Source organism: Cimex lectularius, unplaced genomic scaffold (assembly GCF_000648675.2).
Source record: "Cimex lectularius strain Harlan isolate CLEC.00 unplaced genomic scaffold, Clec_2.1 scaffold36, whole genome shotgun sequence".
In the NCBI taxonomy this organism is placed as follows: domain Eukaryota; kingdom Metazoa; phylum Arthropoda; class Insecta; order Hemiptera; family Cimicidae; genus Cimex; species Cimex lectularius.
In genome coordinates, this window is record NW_019392648.1 from 1,952,046 (window position 1) to 1,973,700 (window position 21,655).

The 21,655-nt window shown below is 36.3% G+C and overlaps 2 protein-coding genes across 3 annotated transcripts in view; one reads left to right on the top strand and one right to left on the bottom strand.

Moving 5' to 3' along the window:
• Positions 1 to 21,655, bottom strand: part of LOC106668472 (adenylyl cyclase-associated protein 1) — a 64,722-nt gene that overhangs the window by 24,009 nt on the left and 19,058 nt on the right. Inside the window, exons 1-2 of one of the 2 annotated variants that reach the window (XM_014397274.1) lie at positions 10,164 to 10,624; positions 2,447 to 2,581 (exon numbers count right to left, since the gene is read on the bottom strand). The gene's annotated coding sequence lies outside the window, so the exon portion shown is untranslated. Of the gene's footprint in view, positions 1 to 2,446; positions 2,582 to 10,163; positions 10,625 to 21,655 lie in introns of those variants that run through there. The other variant, XM_014397275.2, reaches the window with a different exon arrangement.
• Positions 13,868 to 19,286, top strand: LOC106668473 (thrombin inhibitor rhodniin-like). Its single transcript, XM_014397276.2, has 7 exons — positions 13,868 to 14,005; positions 14,075 to 14,174; positions 14,234 to 14,277; positions 16,952 to 17,066; positions 17,155 to 17,198; positions 17,467 to 17,578; positions 19,078 to 19,286. The coding sequence occupies exons 1-7, from the start codon at positions 13,952 to 13,954 to the stop codon at positions 19,155 to 19,157; spliced, it is 549 nt and encodes a 182-aa protein (XP_014252762.1). The 5' UTR covers positions 13,868 to 13,951; the 3' UTR covers positions 19,158 to 19,286.

A 21,655-nucleotide genomic window follows, 5' to 3' on the forward strand; every position in this document is an offset into this window, starting at 1 on the left:
CGTTATTAAAAAAATAATAAAACAAGAATGAGGGACCAGAATGAGAACCCTGCCGCACACCAGATCGTACGTGGACAAGTTTCCATAAGCCTTTACCAAATCTTACAACAAAAGACCCCTCAGACAAAAGGAGTCCACCCATCCCAAGAGGGTTTTTACACACCTAGTTTTTTGGGTTTTTTGACCAGGATGAGACGATCCACACTATCAAAAGCTTTTGATAAATCTGTATAAATAGTCCGTAGTTGACCCCCGTAGTTCGATACCACAAGTCCACGTAGGTTTGAGAACCATGGTATATATTAATCTTTTGCAATTAGGCGGATATTTTGATCGCCTAACGAGTAATGGAGATAACGGTTTGAATCGTCTGTTTAGTTTGTTTCGTTTTAATCTTGTGTGCGGATTCCAAGTGAGTCATTTGTCCAGGTAGAGTACCAAGTGATATATGTGTTCGGCAGGGGGCAGTGAAATCCCATTAAAGTAAATAGGTGATAATGTTATACGTCTGAGTGAGAAGTTAATGTAATGCCTCTTCGTTGGATTTATTTCAATTTTCCAAATTTTGTACCAAACGTCGAGCCATTGTAAAATAGTTTCGAAGGTACGCGGTGACCTGGATCATTGTTTTGTCATCTAAAGAGGAGAGAATTGTTTCTGGAAAGATAGTAATGCCAGCAGTAAATATCGTGTAAAGGAGAGGTCCAAGAATGCTCCCTTGCGGGACGACAGCTTAGCTAGGACAGAAAGAGGATATCGCTTTCCCTGACTAACTTTTAAGTAACGGCCAGACAGGTCCGATTTTAGGATAAGGTGAGTGGTATTCGGTGGGATGCAATTCAGCTTCCACTTGAGGCCCGGGTGCCAAACCAAACAAATAAAATGAAATAACCTGCACTAAAATTAATATAAAATACCGGTTTATTACCAACGCTCTTAACATTATTAATTATGTAAATTTACTTTATTAAATCAATATTTACGTTGTTATATTTATTTACATTATATTTAATAGAGTTGTGTATATAATTATTCAAAAGCAAAATAAAATTAATTATGCATTGTGATTATGTAAACAAAATCATGTATTCAGGGACTAAAATTACAGGTCTTTAGTCCAAGCAGTCCATTTACTTGGGAAATATTCCGTTCACTTTGTGAACATCATGAGCCATATAAAACAATTACATTAATCTTTATTTATTTATTATTAATTAGCATTGCACTAACGTTGTGTAAAACAAGTGTGAAAGCTTTCCATTCACTTTGAGAGTACCACCAGCCCTTTAAAACAGTTACATTAATTTTTAAATTTTTGTAGTTAGTTAATATTGTATTAACTCACTGGTTTTGCCCAATGTTAAAAGTTCCACCTGTTGATAGAAGTTACTTTGTGAGCATCATCAGCCCTTTAAAACAATTACATTTCATTTTAACATATTTATCATTAATTAATATTGCCCTAACATTGGTTTTACGCAATTTTAACTTCGCACTCTTATTATTGTCTAACCAGAGGGAAAACTTTTTGTTCACTTTGTTTCATTGTTCAACTTTGTTCATTTAATAAGCCTGGTTCCTCTTCTTCATCATCAGAATACCGTGCGCCAGGGTAACGTCTATCAATTGGGCTGAAAGGGTTTCGGTAGACGACTAATTTTTCAGACAATTTTATCTTTTCTCCCTAACCATCCCTAATCTTTTCTCAAGACTTTATTTTTAAAAATCGTCTCTTGTGGACGGTGTGAGAAAATCCGTTATTCTACGCCATTTATAAGTCTACTATCACCCTTATTTTTTGGCATCTCTTAACGAACTAAGATAAGTTATCTCCTTCCTCAGGCCTTAGGGTTGAAGGCTAGGGTCGAGGAAACTAATTTTTTTTTTAAATAAATTTCTTAATTGATTCCAATTACCTTAATGATTTTTCCCTAGCTAGTGTCCCCCTTAGAATAATGTAGAGGACAATAGTCCGGATTGATTTTACGGTTTGTGTTTAGCTTAATAGTTGACCACTATAACTGACATCACTTTTTGATTTTAGAGTTTCGGATTTAATATCTAGATATGTACAGATAATATGTGTATTACAATAGAACCAATGTTACAGAATGATGAGTCATAGACATAAACTGTGCCTATCTATTAATAAAATAGTATGAATTCTATCCTTAAGGTCACCTTTCGACCGGGTTCTCATATGACCATAAATTATGACTGGTGGGGTGTAAAAGTTAGCCGCACATTAATCTTTCGACGCCCTCTGACCCGAAGACGTTGGCCTGTTTTGCAACTCACATTATTATAACGGAAGAATTTTGGCATATAGACCATTTTCAGGATAGGCCGTTGAATTTTTATTTGTGAGAATAATGTGCCTCTAACGCGTATAACTATTTGAAATATACAAACATTAATGAATTAGATGTAAGGACAAAAATCTTACCGAAAGATAACGTGGTAGGAAATTTCTGAATAGCAGCTAGAGTCTCTTCTAGTCTGGTTGTAACTACTTCTAGTCTGTTCACTAGGGCGTCTAAATCCTGACAGTGACCGCCAAGAAGAGCTTCTTCTGATTCTCCTGAAACAGAAACCAAAAACTAGTCAGAAAACATGAGACAATGATAAAATTAGGTCAGAATATCGCAGAAACAAATTTTACGAAAAAAGCCGAAAAAAAAATATTATGAAAATTGTAAGATAAGCTGCGTTAATAATAAGTGGCAAATTTGTATGTAGTAAGAGAACATGTATGTTTATGAAATGTGTGTCTTTATAAAATATATATGTTTACCTTTATTATATTATTTTGTTACATATAGCCAATATCAGTAATAAAAATAGTAAAATAAAAGAATACATCATACATAATGTACCCACAATCCCACGTATTTATAGCCCAGTACTAAAATGAACTGAAAACGCGCCTCACCACAGTAAACCTGCGAGGTAAGGCAAATCAAAAATGACCAAATTACAGGTTCATCACTCCACAGACCACATGGAGACCCCACCAAAGAAGGAATGGAATGCACACTAATTTACACGGCGAATAACCGAACACTCATCCCCAGTAGTCAGGATATATTTAATAGTAAAAATCTGGCACGCAAATAACGCGTTGCATCAAACATTTGGACACTTGCAACTGAAATACAATCTATATCTCATTACCCCATTTGGCAATACTCTATTGTTTATGGGATTCAGGAATCTTCACTCTCTCCCTCATACACACTCCCTCTCGTTCTGTTGTCTATATCTGTCTACCGCAGCCGAACTCGAAACATATCAACTGTAATCATCGAACAACACTGCTATTTATTTTTCAATAATAAACGAGCCCTAACTATTAAAGATGTATTAATTAAAGAATATCATGGCGTTGTTTCCGTCGGTTACGAATGGATTGGCCTAACATAACACATGTCTTGGAGTTCCTCGACCTGTACCAAACCAATAATTTGGAACGCTCCTCTTTCGAATCACAAATCATTAGATCGAAAGTAAGAGGGAGCAACAGTACTCTGTGTCTGAGTTTGTATCCAATAGAAAAAACAAAAACCGCAGCTGTAGCAATGACAGTTTTACTGTTGCCCATCACAATTGGCAGTACTTTGAAGATTCGCACGCCACTCGGCAAATATGAATTCGCTGTTTCCGCACAAACCGGAAGAAGTTACCTTAGTTTACGAACCCGCATGTATCTACATAAAGGCACGCTATTTAGCGAATCCAAGACGAGCATCGCTATTATTGGCAAATGTCCGGCAGCAATCGGTATTCGGAGAATACCGCATGTCTGGAGCCACCTTTATACGTTAACATGCGTGGTCCAGGTTAGCTTTTCATAAACTAGGTAAAGGACATGTACCTGCGAATTGTTCAGCAAGCGTATTTTTTGACCACTGGTCAATCAACTACTAGCTATGAAACTTCTTTGGACTGCTTTATCGATTGGTTTCGTAAAGCTAGAGATTTAAATTGAGCTTCTTCTTCCTGGAGAATGATACAATGGTTGCCTTTGTGAGGCTTATATTTAGACCTTTCTCCTGACGACACCATTTCAATGGTTTAAGGCTTTTTTTCAATAGTTTGACCAGAGATTGGTCGAATTTGCCTTTTTACCATCATAACAAAGCTTTTATGGCCAGCTTGTGCGGTGGTCATTTACCAGTGATGGTAAGTGTGTGGTGGTTAGTGACCATTAATCGATAATTATTCAGAAATCGTGAGATGCGTGATTCTCAACACGACACGCAAGAATGCCCCAATTACACAGAAAACAAACACTTTGAACCCTGACGATGATCTCAATAAATATCGAAACGTTGGCACGATAAAGGAAAATGTTTTTCTGAAACCTACATCACACCAGACCGCATCTCACGATTTCTGAATAATTAAATGATAAAATGTTTGAATAGTTGAAAATGACGTGAAAAACGTTTCATTGCCAGCAAAAAGTAATGTCATTTTTCAGTCGACTTTGTCCTTTGTTTTACAAAACAATCAGGTCCTGCATCTTCACATTTGCCAGTCCTCTGGACACGATTGGCAATAAAAGGAGTAGTCGGTCAGGGATTTAAGCAGGAAGAGCCAAGGCAATGATTCCAAGGCAATGAATAATTAGTGCTCATAAGGTTGGCGATAGAACTCCTTGGGGGCACCCTCTAAGTGGTTGTATCGTTAGTTTTTAGCACCCCCCCCCCCCAAGTTCTAGTTTTTTTAATTTTCGGACAATTAGCATGGCGTGTATCTATTGTATAGTCGATGGTTCCATTCCTTTATCTGCCGCCGCGTCTTTAATCGATATGTATGAGATAATGTCAAATGCTCATCAAACCACATAGGGCAATTTCTTTATTTTGAATTGTGTTTTCTATTTTCAGTACGAGATTATACGGAGATAGAGTGTTGCTTATGAGGAGGAGATTTTCCCCCCCAGGTCAATGACTGTCTCCATCATTTTCAGGAGAAAGTAGGGGAGACTAATAGGCCTATTGATAACTTAATTTAAGCACATACTTCATTACGCTAATAATCACACGATAAATAAGAAAGACAATATAAAAACGTAACTCTGTTCTTCTGTCTTCTTGCTTTTCTTTTCTTTCTATGGGCCTCTCTTTTTTATCTTTCCGTGACCTGGTACTACTCATTACCCCGTTATAATATTGCTAACATCAAAAGATACAAATTGTTACATTTATTATCTATTTATTTGTAAATCGGAGAGGTTCTTAAGTTTAGAATATGTTACTAACGGTCTACAAGGTGGTTTTATTTAATTAATAATAAAATTTATTTAAAGCGTTATTATTATTGCAGATTATTTCACAAGCTTCTACTAAATCGTTTTTAAATGAAGAAACATTACGATATAAGTTATTTATTATTATTGTAATATTTTGCGGTCTGAGGTAGACTTCGCAGCTGTAACACTGACGTAACAAACATTGGCAAAGGGGCGAGCTTCGCAAATGTGTTACATGCGAAATTGATTAAAGAGATTGAATTAAATGGATCAGTGAGAACCTGATGATGAAAGACGTTTTCCTTGATTTGGAAATATTACATATCAGAGTGGTTTTTTTAAATGTTTTGTGCTCCACAGAGAGAGGAGCTGTCATCCTGCGGCCTTTTAATTTCAAAAAGTAATTCAAACGTCAAAGTTTGTACCAAAGAGATGAAAGATAAGTCTGCAGTGCGGCTGAAATGAAAACAAAATTGTATATCGCAATATGAGATGTATATCGAAAACTTAGAGATTTTTTTAATAAGACAGTAAAAATTATAAATTTGGGATGAAATGAAAAATTCTATTTATCTATGTTAAAAAAATAAATTTAGGAGATAGCATTATTTATTGAACTATCTAAAAAAACCCTGCTGCAATAGACAATAGAAACTTAACAAAATAAAACTTAACATCTGGTGGAAAAACTGCTTATACTTACACATTCTCCCCCATCTTATTTCAGACCAAGAGTTTGGGTTTAGACATTCTCATTCCACTATTCAGTAGTGCCGTTGTAAAAATCGCTACCGCTCTTGAGCAAAAGGAGTGCTGCTCGGTGTATTACTAGATGAGAAGCAACCCTTTGTTGGGCATGCCACTCGGGGCTGCTCTGGAAGTTTAAGAGATTCCTCCCCTTTACCTACTATCTGATGTAAAATCCTATCTATCCTACAGATACTTTCAGGTCATCTGTGGCCCCTCCTTATCAGCCGAGTATCGCACAAGAAAGTATCTTATTGTATCCGTCTACACAATATATACCGGACATTCCTACTCCCGAAGCGATCCTTACCACCCATGCGGATGATAGCGCCAACCTTTGTTCTCACAAAGATCTCAACCAGAACCCTGCAAACCCTATAACATCCCTCGAGTGGTGGTTCAAGCGGTAGAAGGTAACAATAAACATACAAAAATGTGAACATGTCGCTTTCACCCAAGAACTTCAAGTTCAATCCATGCATGTGCCATTAAAAAAGGCAGTTTTGTCGCTTCCTGCAAAAGCATTCTGATAACCCAGGAGACATATAGAAGGCGCTCTATCTCCGGTCGGCCGGTACCCTCCAGCTAAAATACAAGGTATTCTAAAACCACGACACCAACCACGAGTCCAACCTCAAATGAAGGCTACTTGGAGTCACTCCCTCCTGGGTAATGTAAGGTGAGACTGATCGTCCACCCTGGTGTTCCTAAGAACCCCCTACTATTTGCACCCATTGCCTGAGGAGTGCTCATCTACTAAAACAGTAACCTTCTTCCACCAGCTAACGTACTACGCAACGTTGGGCTTACATGGAACCCTCAAACGAGAGTCAAAAGGCAAGAGCTAAACAAACGCTTCAGACTTCTTAAAAGATTGCTGGACAAATGATAAAAAGAAATTATTTAAAAAAATGTCTATTTTGAGACCCCCATTTGGATATATGACATCGAACTTTAAGGGTCGACAAACGTTTCAAACTCCAACGTATTCAATCTTACCATTCACAATGACCTTAATATGTAATATGTCCTTGAAATAACGAAAAACCACTACAAGAAGTTTCACAAGCAATTATACTATCACACAAACCATCAGGTCAGACACCTTTTATCCAGCACCCTTCCAGATAATAACTGGTCTAGTTACCTCCTAAGTAGCAGTAAAAGTGATTAACGCTAATATATAGAAGTGCTAATGAGCAGTTCATTTTTCATCAGGGACGATGAAAACAACCCTCTCAATTACACTAGAAACTCTGCTAAACGTACCTCCATTGGAAACATACGGGAAGAAGCAAGAAAAAGCTAATTTAGCCTCTAGAAACAATCAAACTCATTAGGGAAGTATACATCAGTCTTTCAAGCTGAAAAACATGTCATATTAATGTTTGTGCCTAAGAAAAAGTTAAAGGGGTAACGCTAGAAAAAAATCCTTATAAGATTGGATAGCCGCTATTAAAGCATTAGCATATAAAACAATCACATCAAAATCAGTCAGTGAATGCATCCAAAATCTCGGGAAAATTAATAACCTGATGATATCTTGGGCACCAAGACTCAAGGAATTTTGAGGAACGAATAAGCAGACACAGTGGCGAAAGGAGGATTTTTAAGACCTTATGCAGGGTGTATCAACTCCTATAGTCCACCCATTTAATTCGGAAACAATTAACATCGGCAAAAAATGGTCTTATACAAACCCCAAGTTAATTTTGGCTAAGAATCACGTGGTATCAAATTTAACATAACTTTCTCATCTAACTGGGAAATGACACTAAAAAATTTGTTATTTTAAAAGAGAATATCATATTTTTATTGTACAACTCAATTCTAGAACTTATTTTATGACACTTTTACTGAAAGGAACATTTTGAATTATGCCCTTAGGAAGACGCATGAGGGGGGGTATGTTTTTTGTAACAACAAAATGGCCCTCTACGTTTGTGTCGAAAACGATGAGCTAACATAAACTTTGTATACAAAGAAAACCCGGGAAAAGAATTGTACCAACGACAGTCAATGACCTAGTAATTCTTAAAGAGCAATAAGCCGGAAGAAACAAAAACCCACATTCTCATTTTTTATGTATATATTTTATATATTTTTTGTGTTCAGTTGGTGTTTTCTTTTGCATTAGAAGATCTTATGCAATCAAAAACATAAGCGCTGCAATTGGCACAGGTGTAAATAAATATTTTTAAAAAATTTAAGAAACCATATTACAATATAAATACATACATAAACGCTAATTTTATCTCTACGCCCATAATTAATTGGCTCCCGACCAGAAAATTGCGAGATTTGTACCAAAATAAATTTACGGTATAAATCCACTAGAAAATTGTAAATTTATGCAGTGTCCGATTATAAGCGAATTTTTAAAATTGAACACGTAACTTTCATATTATGATAAAAAAATCCGGCCAAAGCTATAGAGCACAGTCATAACATGGTTCTCTTTTCTATATTCAGTTTAACACAATGATTGAACTATTTTGGTGTTCGGTCTTCACTTTACGAATGGGAAAAGTAACAAATCCATTTATCAAAACCGAAAACAGAAAAAACAGCCAAGAAATTTTAACCATAAGTAGTATTTATTTATAATTGTATAACCAAAGTGTACTTTTTTTAACATATCTTAAATGAATATTTATTTTACATACGGGCGCAGAGCCCATTTATAAGAAAATTGTATTTTCCCCCAACTTATAAGAAAAAGTAAAACAATGGTTAAAATATACATAAATTGAAATTAAATGATACATAAGTTTTTTAAATAATATTAGACAAAAAATATTTCAAAAAACTAATCGAATTGCATATATATTATTAATGATAATGAGAACAGGTAAACTTAGCATTATTGAAAAACTAAATTAAATATAGTATAGTAGAAATGTGTGGTGTTTAGTGACCGTTAGTCAATGATTATTCGAAAATCGTTAGATGCGGTCTGGTGAGACGTAGTTTTAGAAAAACATTTTCTTTATCGTGCCAACGTTTCGATCTTTATTGAGATCATCTTCAGGGCCTGGGATTTATAAACATTGTTTGAAATTTACAAATACATGTAGTTAGTTAGCATTCTATAAATTCGTAAGTTTTTTTCCAAATCCTAAATGTATTTGTAAAATTCGGACAATGTTTATTAATCCCAGGCACTGAAGATGATCTCAATAAAGATCGAAACATTAGTAAAACCCACGTCACACCAGACCGCCTCACGATCTCCGAATAATAATATAGTAGGTAATAGAAATATGTAAAATTTAGAAAACAAAAAAAAATATATATATAAAATTTAGTTTTCAATAATGCTAAGTTTAACCTGTTCTCATTATCATTAATAATATATTTGCAATTGTAATATGTAAAATTTAGAAAACAAAATATATATAAAAATATAACGGAGAATAATATTGCTTAAGAGAAACTAGTAAAAAAAAAAATAATACAAAAAAATACAAAAAAGAAAAGTTGCTGGCGATAAATTTTGGAAAAATTATTTAAAACAATTTTCCTTTTTTGTAGAATGTTTAAACTTAAATTGTACACAAAATGCAAATTGTCTGAACATTCTTAAGAGAAACGTTTGTTTAAAAATTTGGATGCCAAAAAACAAAACAAAAATTTCACAATAAGTTATAAATCATCGGCAAGTTAATAAAAATAAAATAAAATAAAATAACCTACTTTCCTTTTAGAATAAATTCTCCCATTTTCCACACATTGTATATTTATAAACGAAGCTGTGCAACTTGTCTTATTTATTTATACACACGTTAAACTGGCTATATCTATATTTAAGGAAGGATAAATAAAGCCCCATTAACCGTGTCAGCAGGCTTTGATTAATAAAACCAAAAGCAAAATAAAAATGAAAATCATTAAACTCACAAGATGTACTTTAAAGTGTGACTCACAATGGGTGATAATGAGAAGATAATATTGTCAGTGAGGTGAATTCCAACACTTCTTCCATTATTTTTTCTCTCACAAAATGCATTATATTTTATATTTTACATTTTATGACTTTATTTTTAATATATCACATAGAACAATTCTGGTTCAATTTAACATAGAAACTATTCAAAAATAAAGAAAAAATATATAAATGAAATATTAAGTATTAAAATAAAAAAAGGGATAAACTTACTGTGTTGAAATAAGTATCCTGTGTGTTCCTGTGCCCCGAATTTCACTTAATTAAACTTACTATCACAAAAGGGAAAAAAGCACGAAAGACTAGACAAATTCGACACTTATACGACGATAGTCACTGTCTGACTAACAAACCGATTCGAACCGAAGAAGGATGACGTTGGAAGGTCACGTGCTCTAACGAACTCCCTACTCATTCACTACTCTGATGGTGAATCATCGTGATTACCCCTCGCCCTGTCTGTTCGAAAAGGCTTCTTGGCCCACGGGCAGTGAATGGTCGGACGGTTTTATCCGCTGAAACAATCTAGTTTTATTTTGGTCCGTTTTGGGCCAACGTGGGGGTGGGGACGGATACGAAAATCAAGAACTATGCGGGAACTAACTAAAAAGAATGTAACGAGTTCGATCGTTGAAAAGAATGTAATGACTCATTCGTAATTATGATCGTGTCAAAAAGACCCGTCCCACCAGTTCAATAGAAATTTATGTGTACACTAAAATATAGCCCATCAACGATTAATGACTAGGCAGAGGTCAGATGCACAATTTCATGGTGTATTATTCAAAATTTTGTTTCAACAAGTCCAGCTAGTTTTCAACTTTCAAGCTTAAAAGTTGTACTATGAAGGAGCGAGGTTAGGACTGGGCATAGTGTAGTATAAGCTACAAAACCATTTAGAATTTAAAAATCTTTTACATTTTTTACATTTTTCCAGACAATAAAACTACCTTTTGCTTTTAGGAGATAACAGTGCAGGTGCAAGGAGAGGACTAGGCGTAGTTTGGCAGAAGCTAAAGTGCCATCCATGGAATGTTTTTTTTTAAATCGAAAATGTCTTCTACTAGTTTTAAGTTTCTTTATAGATATAATGTTTATAAATAATACGATAGGATGTAAGGAATCAGGTCATGACTGGGCATTGAGTGATAAAAACTTGAACATTTCATGAAGTTTGACTGAACACATCTTCCACTATACTAAGTTTCTTCCAAGAAATATAACGTCTTTTCTGGAGGCTCAGGTCCATTGCTCGTAATATATTGTAGTCTGAGAAAACAATAAAAGAACTAGTTTTGGTGTGAATTTTTATCGGAAAGTCCTTTTCTACAGTTTTCCTTTGAACGTGGAAGGTCAGGACTACATATAGTTTGGTAGAAGCTAAAGGGATATTCCTTGATTTTCCTTTTTCAAAAGAAGAAAGGATCTGGGCCATTGCTCTACAAAAGGTTTTATTACTTTTTTCCAAGTTTTCTTATAATTTCAGAGCCATGCTCATAACAGGACGTAGTCAGAAGAAGCAAGACCAGGACTATGCATAGTGTAGTAGAAGCAAAGTGCCATTTCTAGAATTTTTATTGAAAATGTCTTCTTCTACTAATGTTTTAATTTTTTCCAAGGTATAAATTATTTTAGCTAAGATCAGAGCCATTGCTCGTACGAAGTTCATTAGCCTAATAGCAGCACTGGGTAGGAACTTAACTTGAACTTTTATCGAATGTCTTTTTGTACTCTTTACTTTCTTCTTCTTCTTTTTACTTTAGTAAAGTAATTCCTGTCATACAGGAGGGCTTGAGGTCCAATTACCCGTTGGGAGGTCTTGGACAAGGGGTCAAAACACTTTACAATATTTCATTCACAGAAATGATAAATGGTGGAGTGAGTGTGTTGTTCAATCCCTTTAAAAAGATACCTCCTTCTCACAGTTAGTTGCTTTCAACGATCCGGATTTCGAGCTCATAGCTCATCATCAGTATGAAAGAGTTCTACAACTACGTCTCTCGACATGGTTTGTTAGACTGGAAAGGGATATTTCTTACTACACTCAATTAAAAAACCGTGTGCTGTGCCAGAATTCGAACCCAGGACTGTTTGGCAAATACGAGTCGGCCCCCTAACCTCTAGGCACTGCGCTAATTTTTACATTGTTAAAAGTATAAAACGACTTTTTATGAAGAAAAAAGAATCACAGAGGTGACAGTCTAAAGTCTAAATGCGCCATGACAGAATTGGATAAAGAGTGTAGCAGCTAAGGTACCACTTTTTTTAATTTCGTTTGAAAAAGTCTTCTACTATTTATTAAGGATCATGGTCATTGTTCGTAAGAGGTAGTATTCTGAAGGAGCAAGTCTATGACCAGGTATTGTGTGGTACAAGCAAATGTGCTATACCTTAAATTTTGAATGAAAATGTCTTCTACTACGGTTTTTCGTTTCTTCCAATGTATTTTTAGTGAACAGGGTCATTGCTCTTAAGTGGCAGAAGTGTGAAGGAAAACGTCTATGACGAGGTGTAGTGTGGTAAAAGCAAAAGTGGATATCTTGAATTTCTACAATTTTCTCGTATTTGTGTGTGTTTGAAAGCAAGTGGGCAAGAATTTGGGTTTCCAAGTTTGATATATTTTTACTTTTTTGAAAGCGTAAAACCAACTTTTTTTAAAGGCGGTGGTCCATTGCTTCACACAGGAGCAAGTCAGGACTACAGTATTTTACACCAATTTCACCCATTATGAAGAGGTTTTGCTTTATTCGCCGAGAAGTGTGCTATTGTAAAATACCCAGCAATTATTCTCAATTTAGAATATCCAAATCCAGATTACCCCTTCCTATCAAAATTCATCTCGCAAATTCCCAGGTTTTCCTTGATTCTCTCCTGTCTAGTCTGCTTGTTTTGTTTTTTTTTATCTCTCAGACGAGTTTCGACATATTCACTGATCGATCTGGGTTTAAGTAGGGAGGCGCAACGAACCAAACTTCATCTGGGTCACACAACACACCGACTAGGTGATTAGGGCGACTAACATTTTATAATTAATAAGAATGGCAAAGAGATCGAAATAGCACAGTATTAATATATTGCCAATATAAATAACATTGGATTATAGATAGGATATCATAAATTTTGAAAAAACAGAAAAAATAGCCATGTTTGTCAAAAACAAATTGCTTCTATAATGCCACTTAAATTGAAAAATTATCACCAATTTAGTACAGCTTGAGAATTGACAAGGAACCTAGGTCACAACCGAAGCAGTTTCAATTATCTTTACACAAACAATCTGCTAAACAGTTTGAATCGATAGTTACCATTCCTTTGTCAAAATCTACGATAGTCCAAAAGCTGCCCTTCTCTTACTCAAGTTCAATATTAGAACCTACATAATACAGAGTTAATTGAAAAATTAATTAATAGGTTAGCAAATAGCGAAACTTCAACAGGTAATATTTATCTGTTAATTCATCGACTCTTACAGAGATTTCCCTAATTGAGATTTTATAGATGTTACAAAAGCTTTTCCTGTTTTAAGAAATGGAAACTCTCCTGCACAGAAGTTTACGTAAAGTTGGATCGGATGAATAGATTATCATTATAAACTGCATTTATTATAAACGAAAAAAAGTGCAAGTATCAAGTAGTACAAATTGTACTAAGTTTAATTAGCTTTTTAATTTCTAAAAATTAATTAGTATTTGTTAAGTATTAATAAATTTACTTGGCCTTACTTTCACGGTAGTAAACCTCAGTTAAAGACGTATTTTTTCTCTTTTCTTTCTTTTTTCTTGTAATCTAAAACTCTATTTGTCGGTGTATTTCAAAATCTATAACAGCAGGTTTTGAAGAGAATCAGTTAAAAATCAATTAATTTCAATGGTCCGAGATTAGATAAGAAAAATGGGAATTACATATTTATTAACAGCGAATTCCCGTTTTATTCCCTTCGCAACTTGAAGTAAGGCGAGTGTTGTAAGATCGTAATTTTCACGGAAATCTCAAACTTAAATATGCTAGCTTTGTACTATTTAGTAAGCACACTTCTCGCAGCGTCTAACGCCCAGGTAACTTAATACTGAAATTTAAAAAATAAAAGACTGGAATTTATTTTCCCCACTTTTTTTTGTTTTAAGGATTGCGGCTGTAACATGGAGTACGATCCTATTTGTGCGTCTGACAACCAAATATACCGAAATCGGTGTCATTTTCTCTGCGCTCAGGCCAAGGACGATTGTAAGTAAACGAAATTATGAAAGAAAAGTACAATTAAAACTAAAAATTTCCATTTTCAGCATTGTACGCAGTAGCGAACAACGGATGCAAGAAAACGTTTGAAGTAAGTACAATGTGTACAAAATACACGCATCATTGCATTACTCTTAATTACCTCAGCTGATGAGATAGATTCCAATGCTTTAGATTAATGCTCGTCCACGTCATTCTACGATCCAACTGGTTTTAGAGTTGTCGACACCATCTCCCCTGTTTTAGAGAGCAAGGAGTATTGCTTGGATGCGTTCCTAGATATAGCACATGCTTTTAGGGTCTGGCACCCGGGCATGTTTTATAAACTTAATCGCTTCCTACCCATTCATTATTATGTTATCGTGAAGTTCTTTCTAACCGACTTCTGCAGAGTGAGTGCAGTACCGAGTTCTCGGAAGTCAGACAGTTACAAGCCGGTGTCCCACAAGGGAGCATTTTTGGTACCATCCTTTATACCTTCCTTATACACACTGATATCATTATCACCACCTATGCGAACGCTACCGCTATTTTGTCCTCGGGGACCAAGGTAGCCGTGTGGTTATATGCGTGATAGACTCTCAGCACGTAAACCCCACGGTCGTGTGTTCGATTCCCACCTCGCGTTCAGCCCTTTTATCACACATCCCCCCCTCCAAGAAATACACACGCTTTATATATTATAAAGTTCCTTGGCTAATATGCAAAGTTCGTAAGGCCATAAAAAACTCAAATCCTATCCAAATTACGTCCACCATCCATGAACACCTTGAGCTTATCGAAGATTGGTGCTAACGTCCGTCGTGAAGAGGGAAACAACCCAGACCGCCAGTTAAGGTACTCCAAGTCATGGGTAAGGGGGAAACGATGTGGGAAGACGCAGACACCCAGGATGTTGGCGTAGGAGCAGCATAAATTGGAGGCAAGATTAAATTAAGAAAAATATACTCAGCATACGTTCATTTTGAACAGTTTTTCATTCACTGTACATCCATCTCCCCTGCTCTAGAGAACAAAGAGTATCGCTTGGATGCATTCCTAGACGTAGCACAGACTTTTAGGGTCTGGCACCTGGGCATGTTTTATAAACAAAAACGCTTCTTTCCCCTCCTTAGTATCTTATCCTGAAATCCTGACCACTGCTTCAGGGTGGGAGAAACTAGTTCCCGCAAATCAGACCAACACAAGCCGGCGCCCCGCAGGGTTTCTTCCTATTATTTATACTGCTAACCTACCTGAACACATTAATACCATCCTCATCGCCTAAAAGATACCACAATTTTGCCCTCTATCTCGAATCCTACCCAATATTCCTCCAGCATCCAAGAATACCTTGAGCTTATCGAAGACTAGTGCAAAAAGTGGATGAGAATACTGAATGAAGAAATATATACACAGTGTACATTCACGTTTAAAAAAACAATCAATAACAAAGGGATACCGCCATTCAACTCAAACACTTAGGACTGTACCTAGACAGCAGATTGGCGTGGACTTGGAGAAACGAAGTCGTCTAAAGCCGAAATCCATCTTGACCGTTAACAACCAAACTAATCTTATGCAAGATTTTACTGCGACCAGTTTGGACAATTAGTGGGACTGTGGGGTTCCGCCAAGCCATCCAACATTCAGCGAATCCAATCCTTCCAATGAAAAGTCCTCAGACAAATTTTCAAAGCCCTTTACTATTTAAATTCACTAATTTCGTGGTCCGATTGACCAATTAAATCACTAGAATTCATTAAGGTTTTTAGTAATGATTTAATTGGTCAAGCGGACTACGAAATTAGTGAATTTAAAGAATTAATATGAAGTACACTTCACTAAAGCTCTCCGTGGCCATTTCAATTGTCGTCGAGAATCCAAACCGATTACACGACATTTGAAAAATGGCAAAAAGGAGGGAAACTCATAAGGTGAGGTTGAGATAGGAAGTTGATGTCCGAGTGGATCGAGGTCACGATAGCTCAAGTGATAGAGCAGGGCGTATCTAGCCGAAGATCGTAGGTTCGAATCCCGCTCGTGCCGTTAACTTTTTTTCATCTCGACTAAAAACCTTAATTAATTGTAAGCTCTTTACTATGTTAATAACCTCACTAAACACAACGACCTCGGCATTCCTTTTGTCAACGAACTGATCCGTTCCCGAATGCAAAAGTTTCACAAAATCTCAATTTTTTTATCAACCTATATTTTTAAAAAAAACTATTTGTTTAGTGAAGAACAAAACAGCAAAACTTCACTGGAACAGCTTTAAGAAAAGGCAGAGTTTAATTGCCCAAATTTTTCGAAAGGGAGTGTTCTATTCCTCCTTACTGGTTACAAGGTAAACCTTGTACTTTGTAGGTTTGTTGTTAAAGTAGCTAAAAAGACAGACCCCCCACAAGTGTCACGATCTATTTTTTCTTTGTCCATAGATACCTTCACGTGTACATCGGTTTTCTATTCTTCTGCCACTCCCAATATTTGTATGCCTATTAAGCAAGCAATGTAGTTTAACAGACCTACCATAAAGATTTTCGACTTTATTGGTGCAGGTCTGTTGAAAATTATAGCCAGATAGTTATTCAGATATCGTGAAATGCGGTCGGTCTCACGATATCCGAATAACTATCGATTAACGGTCACTAATCTCTACACATTATAGCCAGATTTACTTGACAAAGTCTTTTGCCTGTCATTCTCTTGTCGTGTTCTTCCACCTTTAATTTTATCCAAGTGACAAGACATCTGAGAGATGTATTTCTAATTATGAAAATTTCCAGTCTTATCCAGGTGAGGTGTGTATCTGCTCGCTGGGATACAGCCCCGTTTGCGGCTCAGACGAACAGACTTACGCAAACCTTTGTGTGCTGAAATGCCACCAAAGAACGAACAACTGTAAGAATTTTAAAAAAAATTAAACCAAGCAATCAAGTATATACAACTATAAATTGGCAAAATTCTAACAGAAATAATTTATTTTCAGCTCTTAAAATGGTAAAAGTAGGACCGTGCGAAAATGGGTTAGCGGTAAGTAACATTAAAAAAGCAAAATTTCCTCTTATGATCTTTAATTTTGGTCGCTTCTTATCCTTTTTGGTCTGCCTATCTTCGTAACTTTTCAGACTATCTTCACTAGTAGACCTGTATGAATTTGGATCATTTCTTCGTGTAAAGTGGACTAAACTAAACAGAAATTACACAAACCCACCAGCGAGTAAAGACAGACCGAAAATTATCGGAAACGACCTAACTGGTAGTTAGCATTACTAATATTTATTAAACGTTTATATTTCAGGGCCCAGAACATCACTGTCTCTGCATGGATGAGAACATGCCAGTTTGTGGTACAGACGGTATCACATACCAAAACAAATGCAGCCTACAATGCACCAAAATGACTAATGGAGGTACTTCGTTTCTCTTTAAATCTCTTTTATCCAAAAATATCGATCCAAAGGAAATGGGGTTTGAAATAACTTGCAGGATGAAGGACGTTATAGTCGAATTAACTGCAAACTAGAACTGGCACAAATCATTGATGCAACCTATCAGAACCAATGGAAATTCATATATGAGGTTGTAAATATAAACTGTTAGATTTTCTGGGTGATGAGCGTGTAGTTTGAACGTCTCCTTTCGCCCAGGTGCGCCTAATATCGCTCTTTTGGCCTCATAAGATGCGTTTCAACCAGTCGTCTGGGTCTTTTTTGTCACAGGAGAAATTCGTAAAAATGAGAGCTGCCTCACCCTGCCTATATCCCTGGCTATCTGTTTTCTTAAAGAAAGTAGTTTACACAAACATTACAAAAGGAAAGCTACCAAGAAAAAAAAACCACTGACGGTCGCGCCTTACAAACCAAACTAGCGAGGATATGCGTACCAAGCATCACTGCGAATAACGAGAACCTCAGATGACAAGAAACACCTCGAATTTCAGGCTTTCTAGCATGTTCTCCTGTCCACATACCAGTCTTTCTGCATGCCTTTCGAAAATGTTATGTATGAACTTATTTCAGGTTTTTCACCAGAAAAATACCATGTACGGTAACATACATAAATTTAAAATTTTATTCCATGCAGGGAAACAATACGTACTTGGTGCTACGTATGCCACCTATGCATGACATCGAAGCAAATTCGAAAAATTATTTGAGGCCTAAAAAAAGATAACAATTACAAAAAAGTCAAATAAATTGCAAAGTTAGAAGTAGATAGTGATGAATTAGCGAAGTTTACTCTTTCAGCACTCTCAAAGAACATTGTTGTATGAGGCTACTTTTTCTGGTTTTTCATTTGCTGAAATTTTGTTGGAGAGGGTCCCCTGTTTGAGTTAGCAGTCGTGTTGATCCTTCGTTCCAGTATTCAATCATAAGCTATGATTTTGTCTTTCAACTTTTAAGCTAATTGCAAAGTTCTTCAAAATTTCTATTGTCCATTCCTGATTGTCTTCTATTTTATCATCATCTTCTTCTTCCTGTTTGTCGAGGATTCCCACGATCCTCTAGGGATCAACTGGGGGGGGGGGGAGCAATCGCGGAAGAGTGAAAGATCTATTGTATACAAAATTTTAGTTTGTACAAAGATGTATATTGATTTATTAACTTTGCCATGCCGAAAGAAGCTGTAATCAGGGTGGTTGACATGGTCCTTTAAGAAATACGCCCTTTTCTAATGATAAAAGTATATAATCAAGAGGGCGAAGGGCAAAGTTTTTCATGGACGTCAAGGGAAATAAAAATAAATTACATCAGGAAAACCCCTCTCCGAAGTGTTCGGGGGATGACCCATTTTACAGTAAATTTCAAATCTACATTTTTAAGTCGCCTGTTGTTCAAATCACCGTTTAAAATACTTACATAACTATTAGAATTTATTTATAAGTAACTGTAAGTGTGGTATGTTACAGATTTGGAAATGCATTACCGTGGGCCATGCAGAATTGTGAGGTTTCTAGGGATGAACAATAAATACAACTACAGACGTTAAATCTTAATAAAAAATTAATTATAAGGTTTAATGCAAATTTCCTCTACAACAATTACATTATACATTAAATAATAACAGCATGTAAAAAAACTATTATTTAATTGTAAATAAAGACTGTTTTTAAAGAAATTTCCTTTCCTTTCTTTGCCATTAAATTAATGAAATATAAATAGCGTGCAGGATGTTAGGCCACATTTCAAGGATAACCCTGGAGAATGAACCCTTCGTCCTAATTAAGGTCGTTCCCTCTTTCAAATGAGAGAGGTTCGCAATCAAAATCTCCCTCCTTCAAAAATCCTTATAAATGATCATTACAAGTGCAGTAAAGTCCAATTATAAGACAATTTTATTAAGGCTGAGCTTTTAAAAAACCGTTCAGGGCTTTTCTCCTCACGACGTTGGATGCTGGTGGAGCAAACTGGCGGTATCGATTTATAAAGCCCCCATCATCGTTACAAAGTGCTACTAGAACGGATAAGCCACACAGGACACGTTGATAAGGACATTCCTTAAATTACCATCCTATATCTGACTGCGCAGAGCGGTTTATTTAGTGCGACCGCCGCGGTTTCCGTAATTATTCATCGCTTAAGCTTCGTTCATTTGCATGCGGACACGGCCCAACGAGTGAAATCCACCAACTGAAACCTTTATTAAATATGGACCTTGTTCAATCCGAATAAAACCGTTTATACTAACTGTTATATAATATTGGCTATATTTAATTTTAGATGATGATTTATATTCGGGGTGATCATCCCAACACCATCCTTACAACCTACGTGGATGATACTCCATCTTTATCACCTAAATGGTAATGGTAACGAGGATACTAGGAAGCGGGATTTGTGCTACCCAGGCACTTCAGTCTTCTGGCTTATTGTACTTTCCTAGTTCCCTAGTTCAATGCAACAGACTCAATCCTTCTTCTTAGAAGTATCAGGTTATTAACTGTCGCTGCTACAATTTCATTCCCTAGATTTTTTCTATATGTTAGGTTTCCTCCTCCTCATTGCATAATCTGCAGATGGCATCATCGTGATATATGGCCATGTTGTGTAGATGTTTTCTCAGATGCCAGTGACGGTTAATAGACCTAACGCTCTTCTCTGCGTCTAGCCCTCTCCAATTGCAGCAGTCAGTTTGCCAGTCTTGGTGAGGTTTACTGTGTCTACCGCTACTAGAGTTTATCCACTTCTCCTTTTGTTTTGTTTGGATCCATTCTGCGATGGAGGATTCTATATTTGTTTTTGATATCCAAGTATAGGTTCAGGGCCTAAATATGGTCTGGCAGGTCCTTCTTTGGCCACTGTGTCTGCTTTTTCGTTACCCAAAATTCCTCTGTGCCCTGGCACCCTAGATATCATCAGGCTGTTGTGTTTCCCCAGGTTTTGGAGATTTTGGATACATTCACTGACGAATTTTGATGTGATTTTTTTACAATCTAACGCTCTAATAACCGTTTGGCTATCAGATCTTATGAGGCCAATGTAACCTCTTTTAAGATTTTCTAGTGCAAAAGCGTTGATGGCATGTATTTCTGCTTGAAAGACCAGAGTACCCTAATGAGTTTGATTGCCCATATCTAGGGCTTGTAAAAAAAAAAATAACCAATCCGAAAATGCATGTGGACATGACCCAACGAGTGAAATCCACCAACTGAGACATTTTTTAAATATGGAATAAAACCAGTTTATTATACTAACCGCTATATAATATTGCCTAAATGTGATTGTATATGATTTATATTTTCGGCGTCGTCCCTACACCATCCTTACAACCTACGCGGATGACTGCACTTTTATCTAAACCATCTCCAATCCAGGAGTATCTTGAGCTCTTAGAAAAAGAGTGAAAACGTGGAAAATGAAACTGAACGAGGACAAACCCAAATTACGTTTACGCAAAACAAATAGCCTTGCCCACGTCTATACATTACAACAGAACAAGTAAAATATTTAATAGACTGACTGGAATCCTCACACAAGGCTCAAGGGACAAGAACTAAATAGACGATTTGGACAACTTCGAAGACTTATAACACCGAAATCAGGCATGACTGTAAAGAACAAACTAACTGTAGAAAACATTACTTCGACCTACTTAGACACAGAGCGGAACTGTGGAGTAGCACCAAGCCATCTAACATCCAACGGCTTTAAGCATTCCAATCAAAAGTCCTCAAAAGAATTCTCCAAACTCCTAACTATGTCTCGAACTTCACTATCCACAATGAACTTAACATTCCCTAAGTGAACGAATTGATCCGTTCCCGCTTCCTTAAGTTTCACTCTTTCAACCCATCCTAAACCTACTACTCAGAGCTCGCCTTTTCTTCCCATCCCCAGGACTATCCACGGCGCCTTAAACGACGATGGCCCCGAGACCTGCAGTACTCAGATTCCTGTACAGGATACAAATAATATTAGATAAAAATATGATACGTCCATGTTTAATAAACTCCTATCTCTCACTTATTGACAGGTTTGGCCAGAACA

Excerpts from the sequence above, each read along its gene's own strand:
- LOC106668473 (XM_014397276.2), top strand. The coding sequence starts at position 13,952 with ATGCTAGCTTTGTACTATTTAGTAAGCACACTTCTCGCAGCGTCTAAC. Across the intron at positions 14,006-14,074 it reads TCGCAGCGTCTAACGCCCAG|GATTGCGGCTGTAACATGGA; the intron begins GTAACTTAATAC and ends TTTTGTTTTAAG. Across the intron at positions 17,579-19,077 it reads CACCAAAATGACTAATGGAG|ATTTGGAAATGCATTACCGT; the intron begins GTACTTCGTTTC and ends GGTATGTTACAG.